Raw genomic sequence first — 16,474 nt, 5'->3', positions numbered from 1 at the left:
TGATCAGTCAATCAATCATTTTGAATGGTTTAGAAAGCCAAGCTGAGAGTAAGTTACTATGAGGAAAACATCTGGCATAAGAACTCAGAATGGCTTTCACTTTTCCCGAGTCTGGGCAAGTTCACAGTGGTGTAGGGCAGTAACAGGTCAAGGACAGTCAGAATGAGATGGAAGAAGTTTTACTAGATGAGTGGATTTGTGGGAGGCACAGGTGCTGGGCGCTGGGCCAGTGTGGCCCGGGCCATGTTCAAGACACCCTCTCTGGTGTGGTGCCCTCCAATGAAGCCACTGGCATGGACGAAGATGCAGCCAGGGATCCCACTGACCTGGTCCAGGGCCTTGTCCCGAAGACCCCGCCATGGCTCTGGCAGGGGCAGCCTACAAGCAAGCAGAAAGAGGGAGTTGGGAAGAGCAAGTGGAGGCTGAGGTGGGAGCAGAGGTCAGGGTTGGCAGCCTCCTCTCCTAAGGCTGAGCCAGGCCTGTCTGGGGCCTCACCGGCTTTGGAATGAGTGGGGCTCCTTCGGTACACACTGTACTCGCCACTGCCCAGCCTGGTCAGTGTAGATAACAAAGGCGATGGCCACTGGGGGGCACAGCTCAGATTCCAGATGGAAGAGATGCTCCTTCCAGGGGCATCCACCTTTTGCCAGTTCCAGTATCTCCCCACTGGGGTCCACCTGAAAGGGAAGTGGGTAGAAGCAGGAGCCTGCTGACCAGAGGCCTGCCTGCAGTATCTGATCCCTGAGCCATAGCGCCTCCGTCAGGCCTGTACCTGGAATCGCTGGGCCAGGGCCTCTTCCACCAAGGCCCGGGCCGGCAGCCAGCTGTGCTGATAGAAGTCTAGTCTCTGCAGAAACTCCTCCCTGACCAGATCCATGGCTCGCCTGAACCCTGCCTGGGAATGGTGGCAGTAACAATCAGGAAGCATGTCCAAATTTTCAACTTCGCTAGGGGTAGGAGGAGGGATGAATGCTGCCACTTCCACCCCCGGGGTTCTGATGTTCCTTACCATCTTCTTCACAGTGGCCCTCCTTACCTCAGTGTCTTGGTTGGGCTGGTTCCAGGTGGGATTAAGTCGAGCAACCCGGGCACTCAGGGTGGTGGTCAGTGCATATCGAGGCTCTCCCTCCCACTGGGAGATCCCATTATCTACGGCATCCACTTCCTCCACAAAGTTCTCGTACATCTAAGGCAGCACCAGGGAAAACGCTCTTGAGGATACCTACCATGTGTGTGAGACCTTGCAGGTTCCAAAGCAGTCAGTCCTTTGTATCTCCGAGTTTCGCATTTGTGTTTTCCATCAGCCACGGACGTAGCCCGGCAGTGCCAGGTGTTAGGAAATAGGAGAAGAGGTGGCTTTCTAAAAGAGATACTGAAGTTTATATATATATTTTTTCATTCACATTAGATTCTAAGATTCTAAATATCTAGAGATGATTTAAAGTAAATGGGAGTAGAAGCTAGCAGATGGTGAAGCAGTTACGTTGCTGGACACATGGCCAGAATTCAAGTCTGGGATCCAATGGCTTGAAACTCATGCCAGGTGTATGTGTGTGCATGCCCAAGACACCAGGAGGGGAATAGAAGAGAAAGGATTGCGGCATAGCCATCCCCCCTGGGGGGTGATATCTCATTTTTTCTGTCATTGTTTCTAATTCTAGTGGGCGCCTGTGCCCTAAGGCAAAAACCTCTAAAAAAAAACCAAAGTAAACAGGAGTAAGTGCATAGGTAATCTGTAAATGCTATGTCATTTTATGTAAGGCTCGTGAGCATCTTGGATTTTGGTATCCATGGAGGGTCCTAGAATCAATCTCCTGTGGATACAGAGGAATGACTGTATGTTACCATTTTCACTTAATCCTCACAATAGCCTTATTAGGCTCTCTCAACATTAATCAGATGAGGAAAGGGAATCAGGGAGTTCAGTGACTTGCTCGAGGTCAGCACTGGGTCTAGGATTCAGATACCTGACTGCTGGACCTGACCGGGTCTAGGATTCAGATACCTGACTGCTGGACCTGACCGGGTCTAGGATTCAGATACCTGACTGCTGGACCTGACCGGGTCTAGGATTCAGATACCTGACTGCTGGACCTGACCGGGTCTAGGGCCTTGTCCTGAAGTGAACCCTTGTTCACTCTATGGCACTAAGCCTGAGCCGAGACCAACATGCATGGGGCAGGACCTGCTGATTTGAGCAGGAAGGGCTCAGTCTCCTTAGAGGTACTCAGTGGGAATAGAACCCTATGGCTGAGAAGACGAAAGTCTCCAGGTAGGCTGTGTAGGTTATTTGGGGATACAGTTAATAAGGTACATGGGCTGGTCCTATAGCACAGTGGTTAAGCTCTGTGCATTGGGAGTCAGAATCCACATTGTCCAGTGTGATTTGAATCCCAGCAGCTTGAAAAAAACACTGGGTGTATGTGCATACATGCCCAGAATCCCAAAGAAATGGAGAAGTGAAGGAAAAAGAATTGTGGCATGATCATGCCCTGTTGGGGGGTTGCCACCTCTTTAGTGGGTGGATGTATCACTCCCTGCATCTCAAAATGAGGTACAGAAGGTTTGGCCAACTACGTGAGTCAAGTTGGAGAGAATAAATGCTAGTCTAGATGTCAAGAGCTGATATGTGGGGTTATGGGTTGGTTCCATGGGAGGTCTGTAATGTGCCATGTGACATCAGCAGTTGCTACATATCCTGAGCTTGCAGAAATGGTAGGACAAGTTTTCATGTAGAAACAATATGGAATTATCAGAGTTTTATGCAAAAACCCTATAAAATAGGCCTTTGTATCAATATGTAGGTATGTGGTAGGCAGGAAAAGTACTACTCTCAGACATAGCTAAAAAAGTAGCTTCTCTATGCCCAGTATCCCTTGGTCTGGACCCCAACCTGATACGTGCTTAAAACATGGGCTCCCTGGGGGCCAGCAGATGATGTGGAGGTTAAGGTGGCTGGATCTCACATGGCCAATTGCAATGTTCAAGTCCTAGACCCAGAAGCTTGAAAAACACACCAAATGCATGTGCATATATGCCCCAAATCCCAAGAGAATGGAGAAGGGACTGCAATGTGGCCATTTCCCCAGGGGGTGCTTTCTCACCCTTCTACCTCCACTCTCCTAGTCTCTGGCAAGTACACAAGCCCTATTAAAAAAAAATTGCTTTAGACAATTGCTTTAGAAATTATTAGGTAGTAGAAGGGAAGCCAACCAAAGCAGCCTAAAACCTTTGTATTCCCAAAACTCGAAAGTCTTTTTCTATTTCTTCACTTTTGGAACATACTCGTGCTGTGTCATAGTGGGCAGGATATGGGCAAGCTAAGACAGAACTGAACTCAGCAGGCTACATGCAAAAACCAGCTGACTAGATCTGAGGTTTGATTTGTGAATGTCACAGGAGCAGGGTCAAGTGGGTGTCCTCACCGTTGTTTGACCTGACGTGGGCTGAGACCACTAGCCCCGTTCTTCCCAACAGCAGGAAGCTGCTTGTAATGCACTGATACAACCTGGAGACAGTGTCAGAATCAAGGCCTTCCCAGCTGAGCTGTATGTTACAGTGGTGCCCAAGGTACGCCCCTTCAACCTTCAGGGCAGTCAGGTCTTCTACGCCTGATGCTCTTAACATAAGGAATTTCCTTTGTTTACCCAAAGGTGCTGAACAATCATTTTTTATGTGTATCAAGAAAAAGACTGGGAGGGGCTGGCAGGTGGTGTGGTAGTTAGGGTTCTGGACTCCCACATGGCTGATGACAGTTTGAATCCTGGACCTGGCAGCTTGCTTTCTCACTTTCCTTCTCTCTCTCACTCTGTCCCTCTCTGGTCAATTTAAAATTAACAAATAATTAAATAAATAAAGGTAAATAAAATCATTCTTCAAAATAAAAAAAGAAGATAAAAGACTGGGGTGGGGGCAAGTGGTGGCACAGCAGTGAGACATGACTCTGCCAGGCTGGTCCGCATGGAAAGGTTCTGACTTTGTACTCAGAGATCTCCCCGTGTACACTGGCCATGCTTGTGCCCACGGTGCAGGGCTGGCTCTAGCAGGGGATGTAATGTGGTGTGTGAAGACTCCACGGAGGATACTGTCTCTCTTGCACTGACTCTCTTGTTCATGGAAGATGTAGATAAACTTAGGAAAAAAAAAAAAGACCGGAATGTGCTACTCTATGGTTTTCACCACCCTTCCTCATATATCCCATCATTCCCTTCTCACATGCAGCCCAGGACATAGGCAGGGGCAGAACCACCATCCCCTGTGCTGTGAGGCTGAGGGAGAAGGTGAGTGTCAGGCCCACTGCAGCCCTGCAACGCTGACATAAGGTCCAGTCCTGAGTGCTGTGTGAGTGCCACTTGCAGCTGGTCTGGTAGAGATGCATGTGGAGGGCATCTCTGTCCCTAGGTCCCCACCTTGTCATAGAGGGTGCCCACCATGCTGTCCTCTTCATTCATATCCAGCAACTGGGCCAGCAGCTTGTGCCCGAAGTGCAGATAGATGAGTCCTGCACTGCTCAGCTTAGTCTGCCACGGCTTTCCAGGGGACAGGGAGCTCATGGTCTCCGTGAAAGACCTGAGAAGTACAGAGTGGCCCCCGTTAACCCACAATGTGTGTGTGTACGTACATGTGCATGCGTGTGCAGACACAGGCAGGGGAGCAGGGGGAGGATGGGAATGCAGTAGGTGCTGACAGGAGAAAACCTAGGTGGGAAGGCTTTTTTACTTTTTCTCAGGGGTCAATATAGACCTCAGCTTAGAGCCTCCATTCATATATTCATTCAGTGGTGGTTAACTTAATGTTTACTATATGCATTAAGGTTTTATGCCTCGACATTCAGTATAAAAAATACTGTTTTTGTTCTAAAATTATCAGAGGGATGTTCACCAGAATAAGAGAGGGAGAAAGCACCCCAATGGGGCATGGTCACACTGCATCCCTTCTCCATTTCTTTGTCTAGTTGGGATTTTAGGCTTGCACACACACATGCCTGTTGTGTGTGTGTGTGTGTTTTTTTTTTGAGAGATTTTCACTGTAGGGCGCGTGCGCTCGCCAGACAGACAGAGAGAGACATAGAGACAGAAAGCAAGAAATCACCCCCCAGGGGGGATGGTCACGCCGCAATCCCTTCTCCATTCTCCTCTCGGGATCTTGGGCACGCACACACACACGCCCGGCGTGAGTTTTAAGCCACCGGGTCCGGGACGCGAACCGCGGTCGATTACGTGGGAGTCCAGCGACATAGCCATTACACTAACTGCTGGTTCCCATGCCTGTTGTGTTTTCAAACCACTGGGACCAGGTTTCAAACCACAGCTCGCCATTTTGGATCTGGCTTCTTAAAACTCTAGATATGGGGCTAGCTAGCCCCTGTTCTTGCCCTCAAATTCATCTGCTGGGGGCAAAAACAACCCAATGAGTACTCTGGCTAGGTTGAAATGAGGGAAAGGATGGGAGGGGATGAGGAAAGGATTCAGAGAAGGTGAGCCTTCTTTATTAGGTAGTAGAAGGGAAGCCAACCAAAGCAGCCTAAAACCTTTGTATTCCCAAAACTCGAAAGTCTTTTTCTATTTCTTCACTTTTGGAACATACTCGTGCTGTGTCATAGTGGGCAGGATATGGGCAAGCTAAGACAGAACTGAACTCAGCAGGCTACATGCAAAAACCAGCTGACTAGATCTGAGGTTTGATTTGTGAATGTCACAGGAGCAGGGTCAAGTGGGTGTCCTCACCGTTGTTTGACCTGACGTGGGCTGAGACCACTAGCCCCGTTCTTCCCAACAGCAGGAAGCTGCTTGTAATGCACTGATACAACCTGGAGACAGTGTCAGAATCAAGGCCTTCCCAGCTGAGCTGTATGTTACAGTGGTGCCCAAGGTACGCCCCTTCAACCTTCAGGGCAGTCAGGTCTTCTACGCCTGATGCTCTTAACATAAGGAATTTCCTTTGTTTACCCAAAGGTGCTGAACAATCATTTTTTATGTGTATCAAGAAAAAGACTGGGAGGGGCTGGCAGGTGGTGTGGTAGTTAGGGTTCTGGACTCCCACATGGCTGATGACAGTTTGAATCCTGGACCTGGCAGCTTGCTTTCTCACTTTCCTTCTCTCTCTCACTCTGTCCCTCTCTGGTCAATTTAAAATTAACAAATAATTAAATAAATAAAGGTAAATAAAATCATTCTTCAAAATAAAAAAAGAAGATAAAAGACTGGGGTGGGGGCAAGTGGTGGCACAGCAGTGAGACATGACTCTGCCAGGCTGGTCCGCATGGAAAGGTTCTGACTTTGTACTCAGAGATCTCCCCGTGTACACTGGCCATGCTTGTGCCCACGGTGCAGGGCTGGCTCTAGCAGGGGATGTAATGTGGTGTGTGAAGACTCCACGGAGGATACTGTCTCTCTTGCACTGACTCTCTTGTTCATGGAAGATGTAGATAAACTTAGGAAAAAAAAAAAAGACCGGAATGTGCTACTCTATGGTTTTCACCACCCTTCCTCATATATCCCATCATTCCCTTCTCACATGCAGCCCAGGACATAGGCAGGGGCAGAACCACCATCCCCTGTGCTGTGAGGCTGAGGGAGAAGGTGAGTGTCAGGCCCACTGCAGCCCTGCAACGCTGACATAAGGTCCAGTCCTGAGTGCTGTGTGAGTGCCACTTGCAGCTGGTCTGGTAGAGATGCATGTGGAGGGCATCTCTGTCCCTAGGTCCCCACCTTGTCATAGAGGGTGCCCACCATGCTGTCCTCTTCATTCATATCCAGCAACTGGGCCAGCAGCTTGTGCCCGAAGTGCAGATAGATGAGTCCTGCACTGCTCAGCTTAGTCTGCCACGGCTTTCCAGGGGACAGGGAGCTCATGGTCTCCGTGAAAGACCTGAGAAGTACAGAGTGGCCCCCGTTAACCCACAATGTGTGTGTGTACGTACATGTGCATGCGTGTGCAGACACAGGCAGGGGAGCAGGGGGAGGATGGGAATGCAGTAGGTGCTGACAGGAGAAAACCTAGGTGGGAAGGCTTTTTTACTTTTTCTCAGGGGTCAATATAGACCTCAGCTTAGAGCCTCCATTCATATATTCATTCAGTGGTGGTTAACTTAATGTTTACTATATGCATTAAGGTTTTATGCCTTGACATTCAGTATAAAAAATACTGTTTTTGTTCTAAAATTATCAGAGGGATGTTCACCAGAATAAGAGAGGGAGAAAGCACCCCAATGGGGCATGGTCACACTGCATCCCTTCTCCATTTCTTTGTCTAGTTGGGATTTTAGGCTTGCACACACACATGCCTGTTGTGTGTGTGTGTGTGTTTTTTTTTTGAGAGATTTTCACTGTAGGGCGCGTGCGCTCGCCAGACAGACAGAGAGAGACATAGAGACAGAAAGCAAGAAATCACCCCCCAGGGGGGATGGTCACGCCGCAATCCCTTCTCCATTCTCCTCTCGGGATCTTGGGCACGCACACACACACGCCCGGCGTGAGTTTTAAGCCACCGGGTCCGGGACGCGAACCGCGGTCGATTACGTGGGAGTCCAGCGACATAGCCATTACACTAACTGCTGGTTCCCATGCCTGTTGTGTTTTCAAACCACTGGGACCAGGTTTCAAACCACAGCTCGCCATTTTGGATCTGGCTTCTTAAAACTCTAGATATGGGGCTAGCTAGCCCCTGTTCTTGCCCTCAAATTCATCTGCTGGGGGCAAAAACAACCCAATGAGTACTCTGGCTAGGTTGAAATGAGGGAAAGGATGGGAGGGGATGAGGAAAGGATTCAGAGAAGGTGAGCCTTCTGCTCAGTCCTGCAAGATGAATCAGTGGATGTTCACCAGACAGCAAAGGGTGAACGAGAAAAGGCATTCCAACACATACAATAGCTGAGACAAGTCTCTTCATGTAGTTGCAAGAAGTGCAGGTTGGGTGTGAGGAGAGTGGAGGGCACACAGAGGCCAGTACATAGCAGGCTTTATGTGCCAGGCTCTGGAGTTTGGACTTCATCTGTAGGTAACTGGTAGCCTCTGGGGAGATTAAGAAAGCAGGTACGTGTTAGTGCACTGCACCAGCCAACATGGAGAACAGATACAAGAAGATAGCCTGCAGTGGTCCAGGAGAGGAAGGCAGGCATGAATTGAAACAGCAGTGGGACAGAGAACAGGGAAAAGGTGTGAAAGATGTTAGGTAAGTAGAAATTAGACCCTTGATTTCCAAATATTAGTCCATCTCAGAATCACCTAGGGAGATCACTTTTTGTTCAATGACTTTTATTGTTAAATACTGAGCAAATACAAAAAAATTTAATAAAACATTCATAAGGCATAAGGACACAGTAATCCTCCCACATTAACCCACCCCAACAATAAAATTCAAAAAGGGGGGCCAACAGGTGGCGTAGTAGTTCAGGCAGCTGGATACCACATAGTCAACTGAGAGATTTCAGACTCAGACCCCACAGCCTGGAAAACATGCTGGGTGTGCGTGTGTATGCGTGCCTCAAATCTCGAGAGAACAGAGAAGGGACAGTGACATGGCCATCCCTCCAGGGTGCTTTCTCACTTTGACTGTCTCTTTGTTTCTGGTGAGCACATATAGCCTATGACAAAAATTTTAAAAATAAAGCCCAAAAAGCAAGACTAAATGTATACTGTTGATGAAAACAGATGTTTGCCAAACTACACATATAAACAAAGGTATGGGGACCAGCAGATAGTGTAATGGTTATGTTGCTGGACTCCCACATAGTTGATTACAGTTTTGAGTCCTAGACATGGTAGCTTAAACCTCATACCAGGCATGTGTGCATGCATGCCCCAAATCCCAAGAGGAGAATGGAGAAGGGGTTGCAGTGTGGCCATCCCCACGGGGGCCGCAATTTCCCGCTTTCTGTCTTTCTGGGAAGCACACACATCCTATAGCAAAAAAAGTCTCTCTCTCAAAAACAAAAAAAGGGGACCAGCAGTTAGCGTAATGGCTATGTCGCTGGACTCCCATGTAGTCGACCGCAGTTGATGTCCCAGACCCGGTGACTTAAAACTCACGTTGGGTGCGTGTGAGTGCATGCCCAAGATCCTGAGGGGAGAATGGAGGAGAAGGAACTGCGGTGTGGCCATCCCCCCTGGGGAGGGGGTGATTTCTCGCTTTCTGTCTCTCTCTGTCTGTCTGGCAAACGCATGCGCCCTATAGCAAAAAGCTCTCAAAAAAAAAAAAAAAAAAAAAAGGGAAGTGTTCAATATTTTGGGGCTCGCAGGTCGCATGGTGGTTAAGGGCACTGAATTCCCACATGGCCGACCGTGGTTCAAGTCCTGGACCTGGCAGCTTTGCTTTCTCACTTTCTCCCTCTCTCTCGCTCTGTCCCTGTCTGGTCAAATTGAAATAAACAAATGAATAAATAATAAATAAGGTTAAATAAAATAATTATTTAAAAAAAAATTTTAAAGTGCCACAAAGAGGTCAGTTAAGGTGAGACCCTAAGCCAGCTGCTGAGGTTGCTGATTCCTTCACTGAACGATTCCACTGGACAGATGGGGAGGGCAGGCTGGGGAGGGAATAAACTGGAAGAGAAAAGGTAGACCCAGGTCAGCTTTTCTTCTGTAGAGTAACTCAGGAGTGAGGGCGACAGATTAGGCTGCGAACTCTGGGACGACTGACATCATTTATAAAAGTAACAGTACACATTAAAAAGAGAGTGAGACAGCCCCCGTACCTAGTGGTTAAAGGAGCTGGATCCTACATGTCTTCTGACAGTGGTTTGAATCCTGGCCCTGGTGGCTTGAAAAACATGTGGGCACATATATAGACGTGTCCTAACAGGATGGACAAATGGAGAAGGGGGATTGCAGTGTGACCATGCCCCATTGGAGGGTACTTTCTCCTCCTTTTCTCTCTGGCAGCACACGTGCCCTCGGGCAAATAAAAAAAAGAGAGAGAAATAAAGACAATCCCTCAAAGATAGCTAAATTGTGATTTGAAGTTCCAGAGTCTCCTCTAGAAACTAGATTGGAAAAAAGGCAGAGGATTAACTCGAACAGAAGGGAACGATTTTTCCCGAGCCCGAAGGAGAGAGCCGAGGATGTTTGGGGTTGGAAACTGAGAAGGTGCAGCAGGAAATGCTCCATCTTCTTTGGGAAGGGTAAGGATGCTCAGCAAAGGAGTTGGCTTGAGGACCAAGGAGAAATGGACTGGAATGGTACTGTGGACAGCAAGCCACTCATAGACAACAGGCCACTCTCGCCTCTGAACTGTCACTAATGGCCACAATCGTAAGGGCCGAGAAGTCTGAGGTGAGGCAACAAGGGCACGCAAATGGACTCATCCAATATGTGGAATCAGTTGGACTGCTGACCATGCTAGTGGGAGAAAACTTGGCGAAACCAGGGAAGAAGGTCCAAGGCCAGAGGATGGAATGCTCTATTCCCGCAGGCCTAGAGGTTGGGTTTCAATGACGAGGCAATGAAGCGGTCCTTCGCTGACCTGAACAGCAGTGGGATGAACTACAGCATAAGATAGTTGACATCAAGGCAGTTAAAGAGATGGCATATGGAACTCACCTCTGGTGATGGTCATATCGATGTCTCTTAGGGTCGTACTCGCCACCCACGTCCACCACGACATCACACGAAGCCAATTTTTCAGGGTCCCGGGTCCGAACAATCTCTGCATCCTGTAGGGGACCGTGAGAGTAGGGAATTAATACTGTTTTAAAGGACCTGGATAGGGAAGAGGGCTGCAGCGCCGGAAGCTGCGGGCACACAGGCTATCCCAGGGCTCGCGTTCGAGAACCGTACCCGGTACTCCGGCAGGAGGCGAAGCAATGCGCACGCCAATGCCTCGTCGCAGTGGAAGGTGCCGTTGTGCGTCCCGATTCGGGGCGGTGCCATGAGGTCACTGCGGGGTCGCTTGGGCGGCGGGACAGTCTCTGAGCCAAGCATGCAGCGCTGGGTTTGCAGGGACAGTGGCGGCAACAGTAGCGACACCAAACCGTGTAGGAAGCGACGGCTCATGTGGCTCCCGGGGCAGAGGCTGGAGGGCGCTGACCCGGAAGGGGAAGCCCTCCAGCGACCTCACTTCCGCTTGCTGGTCGTCACCACGGCAACCGGCCGGGAGCTCACACTACCCAGGGAAGCATTCCCCAACTCCTTAAAGGGCCTGGTGGAGCTTCCACTGCACTGGCCCCGCTTATCAGGTTCTGGGGAGCGGATACCTACCCCCATCTCATCCCCAGTCAAGGTCCCTGGCTTAATGCAAGAACACACCAACACGCTGCCCAGCTGGCACATTTATTAGCATTATACACAAGACCCTTCCCTTCCCTGACAACAGGCAGCCAGGCCCACAGAGTCCCAGGCCACCGAGCAGGGTCCTTCTGCCTCATATGGGCAACAAACTCTCAGGCCTTGGCAGTGGCCTGAGCTGCCCCCAGGGCTGTGAGCTGCTGAATCTTCTGGCTCATCATTTCCATGACAGCTATGGGGGGGAAAAAAGAAGAGTCAGATCCTGATCAGGAGCTAAAAGGGAGAACCTACGAGTTAAGGAAGACTGATGGTAAAAAGTTTAAGGACAGAGGGAACCAGCAGTTAGCGTAATGGCTATGTCGCTGGACTCCCACGTAGTCGACCGTGGTTCGCGTCCGTCCCGAACCCGGTGGCTTAAAACTCACGCAGGGCGCATGTGCGTGCGTGCCCAAGATCCCGAGAGGAGAATGGAGGAGAAGGGACTGCAGCGTGAACCATCCCCCCTGGGGGATGATTTCTCGCTTTCTGTCTCTATGTCTCTGTCTGGCGAGCGCACTCGCCCTATAGCGAAAAACCTCTCAAAAAAAAAAGTTTAAGGAAAGGTGGACAACCAACTATGCTTTGCTAATAAAACTGAGACCAGCAGATGGAGTAATGGTTACATTGATGGACACCCACATAGTTGACCATGATTGGAGTCCTGGACCCTGCAGCTTAAAACTCATACTGGGCGTGTGTACCTGCATGCCCAGAATCCACAGAGAAGGGACTGTAGCATGACCAACCCCCATCGGGGTGTGGTGATTTCTTGTTTTCTGTCTCTCTGACGAGCTCATGTGCCCTACAGCAAAAATCTCTTTAAAAAAAAAAAACAAAACTTAAGACTGATCCCCTATAAGACACACACACTGACTTAAGAGTCTACAATATGTTGGTCAATATGTCATTGAACATGATATGGTATTGAACGAGATATAATAAGAAAATTATAATGTGGGAAAGACTTTTGTCTTTACAGGAATAGTTTTCAACCTTGATCATACAAGAATCACCAGGGGAGCTCTTCATGTTTTTGTTTCTTTTTTTTTTTTTTTTCAAGAGATTTTTGCTATAGGGCGTGTGCGCTGGCCAGGGAGACAGAGAAAAAGAGAGACAAAAAGTGAGAAATCACCTCCCTCCTAGGGAGGATGGCCACACCACAATCCCTTCTTCTCTATATTCTCCTCTTGGGATCTTGGGCATGCATGCATGCATGTCTGGCGTGATTTTAAAAAATATTTATTATTTTACTATTATTTTATTTTTTTGCTATAGGGGACATGCATTCACCAGAGCGAGACAGAGAAGTGAGAAAGCAAACCACCAGGGCCAGGACTTGAACTGGAATTAGTCATTTAGGAGTCTAGCACCTTAACTACCATGCCATCTGCCAGCCTTGAGTTTTTTTTTCTTTTAAATATTTATTTATTTATATTTATTCATTTACTTTAATTTGACCAGAGAGAGACACAGAGAGAGAGGGAAAGTGAGAAAGCAAGTCACCAGGTCCAGGACTTGAACCATGGTCAGCCATGTGCCTTAACCCCCATGCCACCTGCTATCCCCAGCCTTGAGTTTTTTTTTTAAGAGAGATTTTTGCTATAGGGCCAATGTGCTTGCTGGAGAGACAGAGAGACAGCAAATAAATCACCTCCTGGTAGGGTGGCCATGCCACAATCCCTTCTCCTCCATTCTCCTCTTGGGATTTTGGCCACACACACATACTCACCCAGCATGAGTCTTAAGCCACTGGGTCTGAGACTTGAACCACAGTCAATTACACGGTGATCCAGCAACGTAACCATTATGCCATCTGCTGGTCCCAACCAAGGGAGCTTTTTTAAAAAAGCATCAACTCCTGGGACAACTCCTCCTCCCTCCACTTCCAGACTGAATTAGTCTAAAGTAGGCCAGGCCTTTCTTTTGTTTCTCTCTTTCTTCCATAAGTGAGAGAGACATGGTGGGGAGAGGGAAGGCACCTTCAACAGAGTCCTCATATGGCAATCTATTCCCAGCTCTAGCCAGCCCCAGATCATAGGCATGTGTACCCAGCATGTTTAGGGAGGTCTCCATGAAGCTAGAACTTTCCCATGTGGATTAGCCTGGCAAAGTGTTGCATTACATCTGGTCCCTTAGCTTAATTTTTAAAATCCTTGGATGATTCTAATATGCACCCACAATTTTAAGAATTAGCATTTAGCCAGGGCTGTTTCTTTCCTGTATGTTCATCTACAGGGATCTCATCCTCCACTCTATTCCATTAAATAGAAGCTCCACAAGAGCATCATTTCCTTCCTCTAAATTTCACAAGTAGCCAACCTAGGAATATTCAAGTAGTAGACATGCAATGCTCAGAATCTAGAGAACATGTCAAGACACCAAAGAGAAGCAAAGATACGATTTTGATGTGGTACAGGGGACACTTCTGGTTTCACATGGTTCCCATGTTCTTCGTCCATGGAGGTGAAAGAACTTACCCTGTTTCATGGCATGCTTCTCTTGTAGAGCTGGCTGGATTTTCTCCATTTGCTTGGTGAGAAAATCTATCTTTCTCTTGAAGAAGTCCTTGGCATCTTCAGCCGTCTGCAAGAGCAGAGGTGAATAACAGACTATTAAGGTGACCCCTTGCTGCATTTTAGATCTTCTCCTAAACACCCCCTTCCCTGCTCAGAGGGGTATCCACATGATCCCTCCCACTTACCTTCTCTACATAGTAGCCAGTTCCCACATCAATGAGCACATGTTCCACATCATGCAACTTCCCTGGGACATACATCTGAGAAGCAAGGATTAAGGGAAAAACTGTCCCAGCACGAGCCATGATTCCCTGTCGAATGGCCTGTGTGGTTCTCTAAGACCCTCCTTTTCTACAAGGCACAAAGACTGAATGATCTAGAGGCCTTATCAAATGTGGAGAGTCAGAGAGGTTGGCTCCTCATGGATAAAATAATATATGCTGGAACATTCTCCTGTTCTGCTCTCATCTTCCACTGTCCAAGCATTCCTTGAAATTCTTCCCATTAACCCCTCCAAAGTGACTAGATACAAGGACGGTTTCCTACTGCTCTAGAGTAGTACAAGTGAAAAGTCAGGTGCACCTCCCTTTAACAAGAACTCTCAATCATGTAGAAGCTAATTTCCGATGGATTTAATATTTATCATTTAACTATTCTTTACTACACACTCCTGTTTTTCTTTTAGTCTGTCAGTTTTCTGACTACAGGTGCCTCGTTGCTACAGCTAGCTTATTCAAGTAAAACACCAGGTGAACACAATGCAGGTTTCTTAGTTACAGCAGTTTAAGAATGAGCCACAAGTAAGAAATAGAGGATTAATGCCCTGTTCCTATTGCCTTCTATTCTGCTATTGCCTATGACTTAAGTTATCAGTGAAGGTGTAAATCACCAGCTTTATTTACAGATTAGATTAATATCCTCAAATAGCAATGGGAAATATCATACCTCAACTCTACATACTCCTTGGTACCCACAAGGATGGATGTTAGTCAAAAGTTAAATAAGAGAGCTACAGAGTATATAAGAGTATTCTGGGACCTGTCTGTGGCCTGGTGTTAAGGAGCTGGACTCCACATGGCTGAGTCTGCAGTTTAAGTCCTGGACCTGGCAGCTTGAAAAACTCACATGTATGCGTGCCCAAAATCCCCAAAGGAGAGTGGGAGGAGGGACTGCAGGACCATAGCGCGATTGCAAGCGCCAAGCCTATGCATCCTCTCTGTAAAGACTATGCATCCTCTCTTTAAAGACTATGCATCCTCTCTGGCAAGCGTATGCACCCGCTGGCAAATTTTAAAAGTGTTCTCATTATCATGGGGGAGACTCTGGAGTAATCAGAACTACCCTCTTCCCTTTTCGTGAGACAGAGGAGAAGGCACAGTAGCAGTTCCTGCGGAAAGGATACAGAACTCGTCAACGGGACAAGCAATTCTTTCCCTGTGAAGACAATGAAAAACACCACGGGAAGGGAGTGAGCTCCAATGCCAAGACGTTAGAGGGAGTTCCAACAGGGCACATTAAACAGGGCGACAGGAGAAAGGGAATATTCTGTACCACTCTACGGAGGCAGCCTGCAAAGGGCTCACGACGCGGTACACAATACATACATAATGGGTTGTCTTCTCGTAAGGAAAAGCGTATTAGGAGGTGGGACAGGAGAAGCAGGCTCCCACCTTCCCCGGACCAGCCTCACCCGCCTACCCCATACCCTCGTTGCTCTTGTTCAGCACGTTCAGACAGTCCTTGGCCTCCACATACTTGGTCTGTACCACCTTGAGCTGGGCAATGGACGTGGACAAGAACTCCACTTCCTACACAGAACGCGAAAGAGGATCAGCACAGCGGGGGAGAGCGGTACGGCCGGAGAGGGGGGCGGGTCCTGGGACAAGATAGGGGTTCCGCCTGGGAAAGCAGTCTTCCAAACTGGGAAGGAACGGGGTGAGGGAGTACGTACGCGTGGGCTGGGGGGATGTGGAGCAGGAAAGAGGTGCCTCTGGGGCCCGTCCCCACCTGGTCCAGCTGGTTCTTGAGCATTTCCAGCTGCGGGAGGTTCAGCTCCGTGATGTTAATAGACTGCGCCATGTTGGGAAGGACTAACGAAGAGGAAGCCCGGTCGGCGAGCGACGCTCTAGCCATCCTCTGCTCGTCTCGATGGTCGACCTGGGGGTCTAGCTACGCCGCACGGCTCTATGATCCTCTGTCCAGGAAGCGCAGAATAAGCATGGGGTCTCCTGGCATCATCTTTGATTAGAGAAGTTAGTGGCGCGGGTTTCGGGTTTTCTTTTTGTTTGTTTGTTTGTTTGTTTGTTTGTTTGTTTTTGAGAGTTTTTTTTTTTTTCTTTTGGTTATAGGCGCGTGCACTCGCTGGAGAGACAGAGAGAGACAGAAAGAGAGAAATCCCCCCCACCCCCACCCCAGGTGGGGTGGCCGCGCCACAATCCCTTTTCCACCATTCTCCTTTTAAGACTTTGGGCACCCGGTCATATGTGCCGGGTGTGTGTGTGTGTGTGTGTGTGTTTTTTCTTTTTTTTTCTTATTTTAAAAACATTATTTAGTTTTATTTCTTTAAATCTGACCAGAAAGGGACAGACAAGAGCAAGAGAGAGACAGAGAGGGAAAGTGAGAAAGCAAGCAAGCTGCCAGGTCGGGACTCAAATCTCAGTTGGCCATTCGGGAGTCCAGCGCCCTAAACCACCAGCC

At 48.5% G+C, this 16,474-nt stretch overlaps 2 protein-coding genes across 2 annotated transcripts; both read right to left on the bottom strand.

Moving 5' to 3' along the window:
- Window positions 1-163: 163 nt before the first annotated feature.
- MYG1 (MYG1 exonuclease) lies at window positions 164-11,042 on the bottom strand. Its single transcript, XM_006169062.2, has 7 exons — window positions 10,776-11,042; window positions 10,539-10,651; window positions 6,711-6,870; window positions 1,037-1,186; window positions 773-895; window positions 496-677; window positions 164-378 (listed from the first exon to the last, which is right to left on the bottom strand). The coding sequence occupies exons 1-7, from the start codon at window positions 10,989-10,991 to the stop codon at window positions 183-185; spliced, it is 1,140 nt and encodes a 379-aa protein (XP_006169124.1). The 5' UTR covers window positions 10,992-11,042; the 3' UTR covers window positions 164-182.
- A 206-nt stretch (window positions 11,043-11,248) lies between these two features.
- On the bottom strand, window positions 11,249-15,907 carry PFDN5 (prefoldin subunit 5). The gene is made up of 6 exons (XM_006169061.3): window positions 15,785-15,907; window positions 15,483-15,585; window positions 15,180-15,211; window positions 13,963-14,037; window positions 13,739-13,844; window positions 11,249-11,454 (listed from the first exon to the last, which is right to left on the bottom strand). Exons 1-6 carry the CDS (start codon window positions 15,854-15,856, stop codon window positions 11,378-11,380), a joined length of 465 nt encoding a protein of 154 aa, XP_006169123.2. The 5' UTR covers window positions 15,857-15,907; the 3' UTR covers window positions 11,249-11,377.
- Window positions 15,908-16,474: the final 567 nt, after the last annotated feature.

Source organism: Tupaia chinensis, unplaced genomic scaffold, assembly GCF_000334495.1.
Source record: "Tupaia chinensis unplaced genomic scaffold, TupChi_1.0 Scaffold146740_1, whole genome shotgun sequence".
Taxonomy (NCBI): Eukaryota; Metazoa; Chordata; class Mammalia; order Scandentia; family Tupaiidae; genus Tupaia; species Tupaia belangeri.
This window is presented reverse-complemented; position numbering and strand designations above follow the sequence as displayed.

What these genes read in the sequence shown, in the direction of transcription:
- MYG1 (XM_006169062.2), bottom strand. Translation starts at nt 10,991, where the DNA reads ATGAGCCGTCGCTTCCTACACGGTTTGGTGTCGCTACTGTTGCCGCCA. An exon ending in GCCTCCTGCCGGAGTACCGG is followed by an intron (nt 10,652 to 10,775) that starts GTACGGTTCTCG and finishes GGTCCCCTACAG; the next exon opens with GATGCAGAGATTGTTCGGAC. An exon ending in TGGGCACCCTCTATGACAAG is followed by an intron (nt 1,187 to 6,710) that starts GTGGGGACCTAG and finishes GTGCTGCCTTAG; the next exon opens with ATGTACGAGAACTTTGTGGA.
- PFDN5 (XM_006169061.3), bottom strand. Translation starts at nt 15,856, where the DNA reads ATGGCGCAGTCTATTAACATCACGGAGCTGAACCTCCCGCAGCTGGAA. An exon ending in TCAAGAACCAGCTGGACCAG is followed by an intron (nt 15,586 to 15,784) that starts GTGGGGACGGGC and finishes CGTTCTGTGTAG; the next exon opens with GAAGTGGAGTTCTTGTCCAC. An exon ending in TTGTCCCGTTGACGAGTTCT is followed by an intron (nt 14,038 to 15,179) that starts GTATCCTTTCCG and finishes CTTGCTTCTCAG; the next exon opens with ATGTATGTCCCAGGGAAGTT.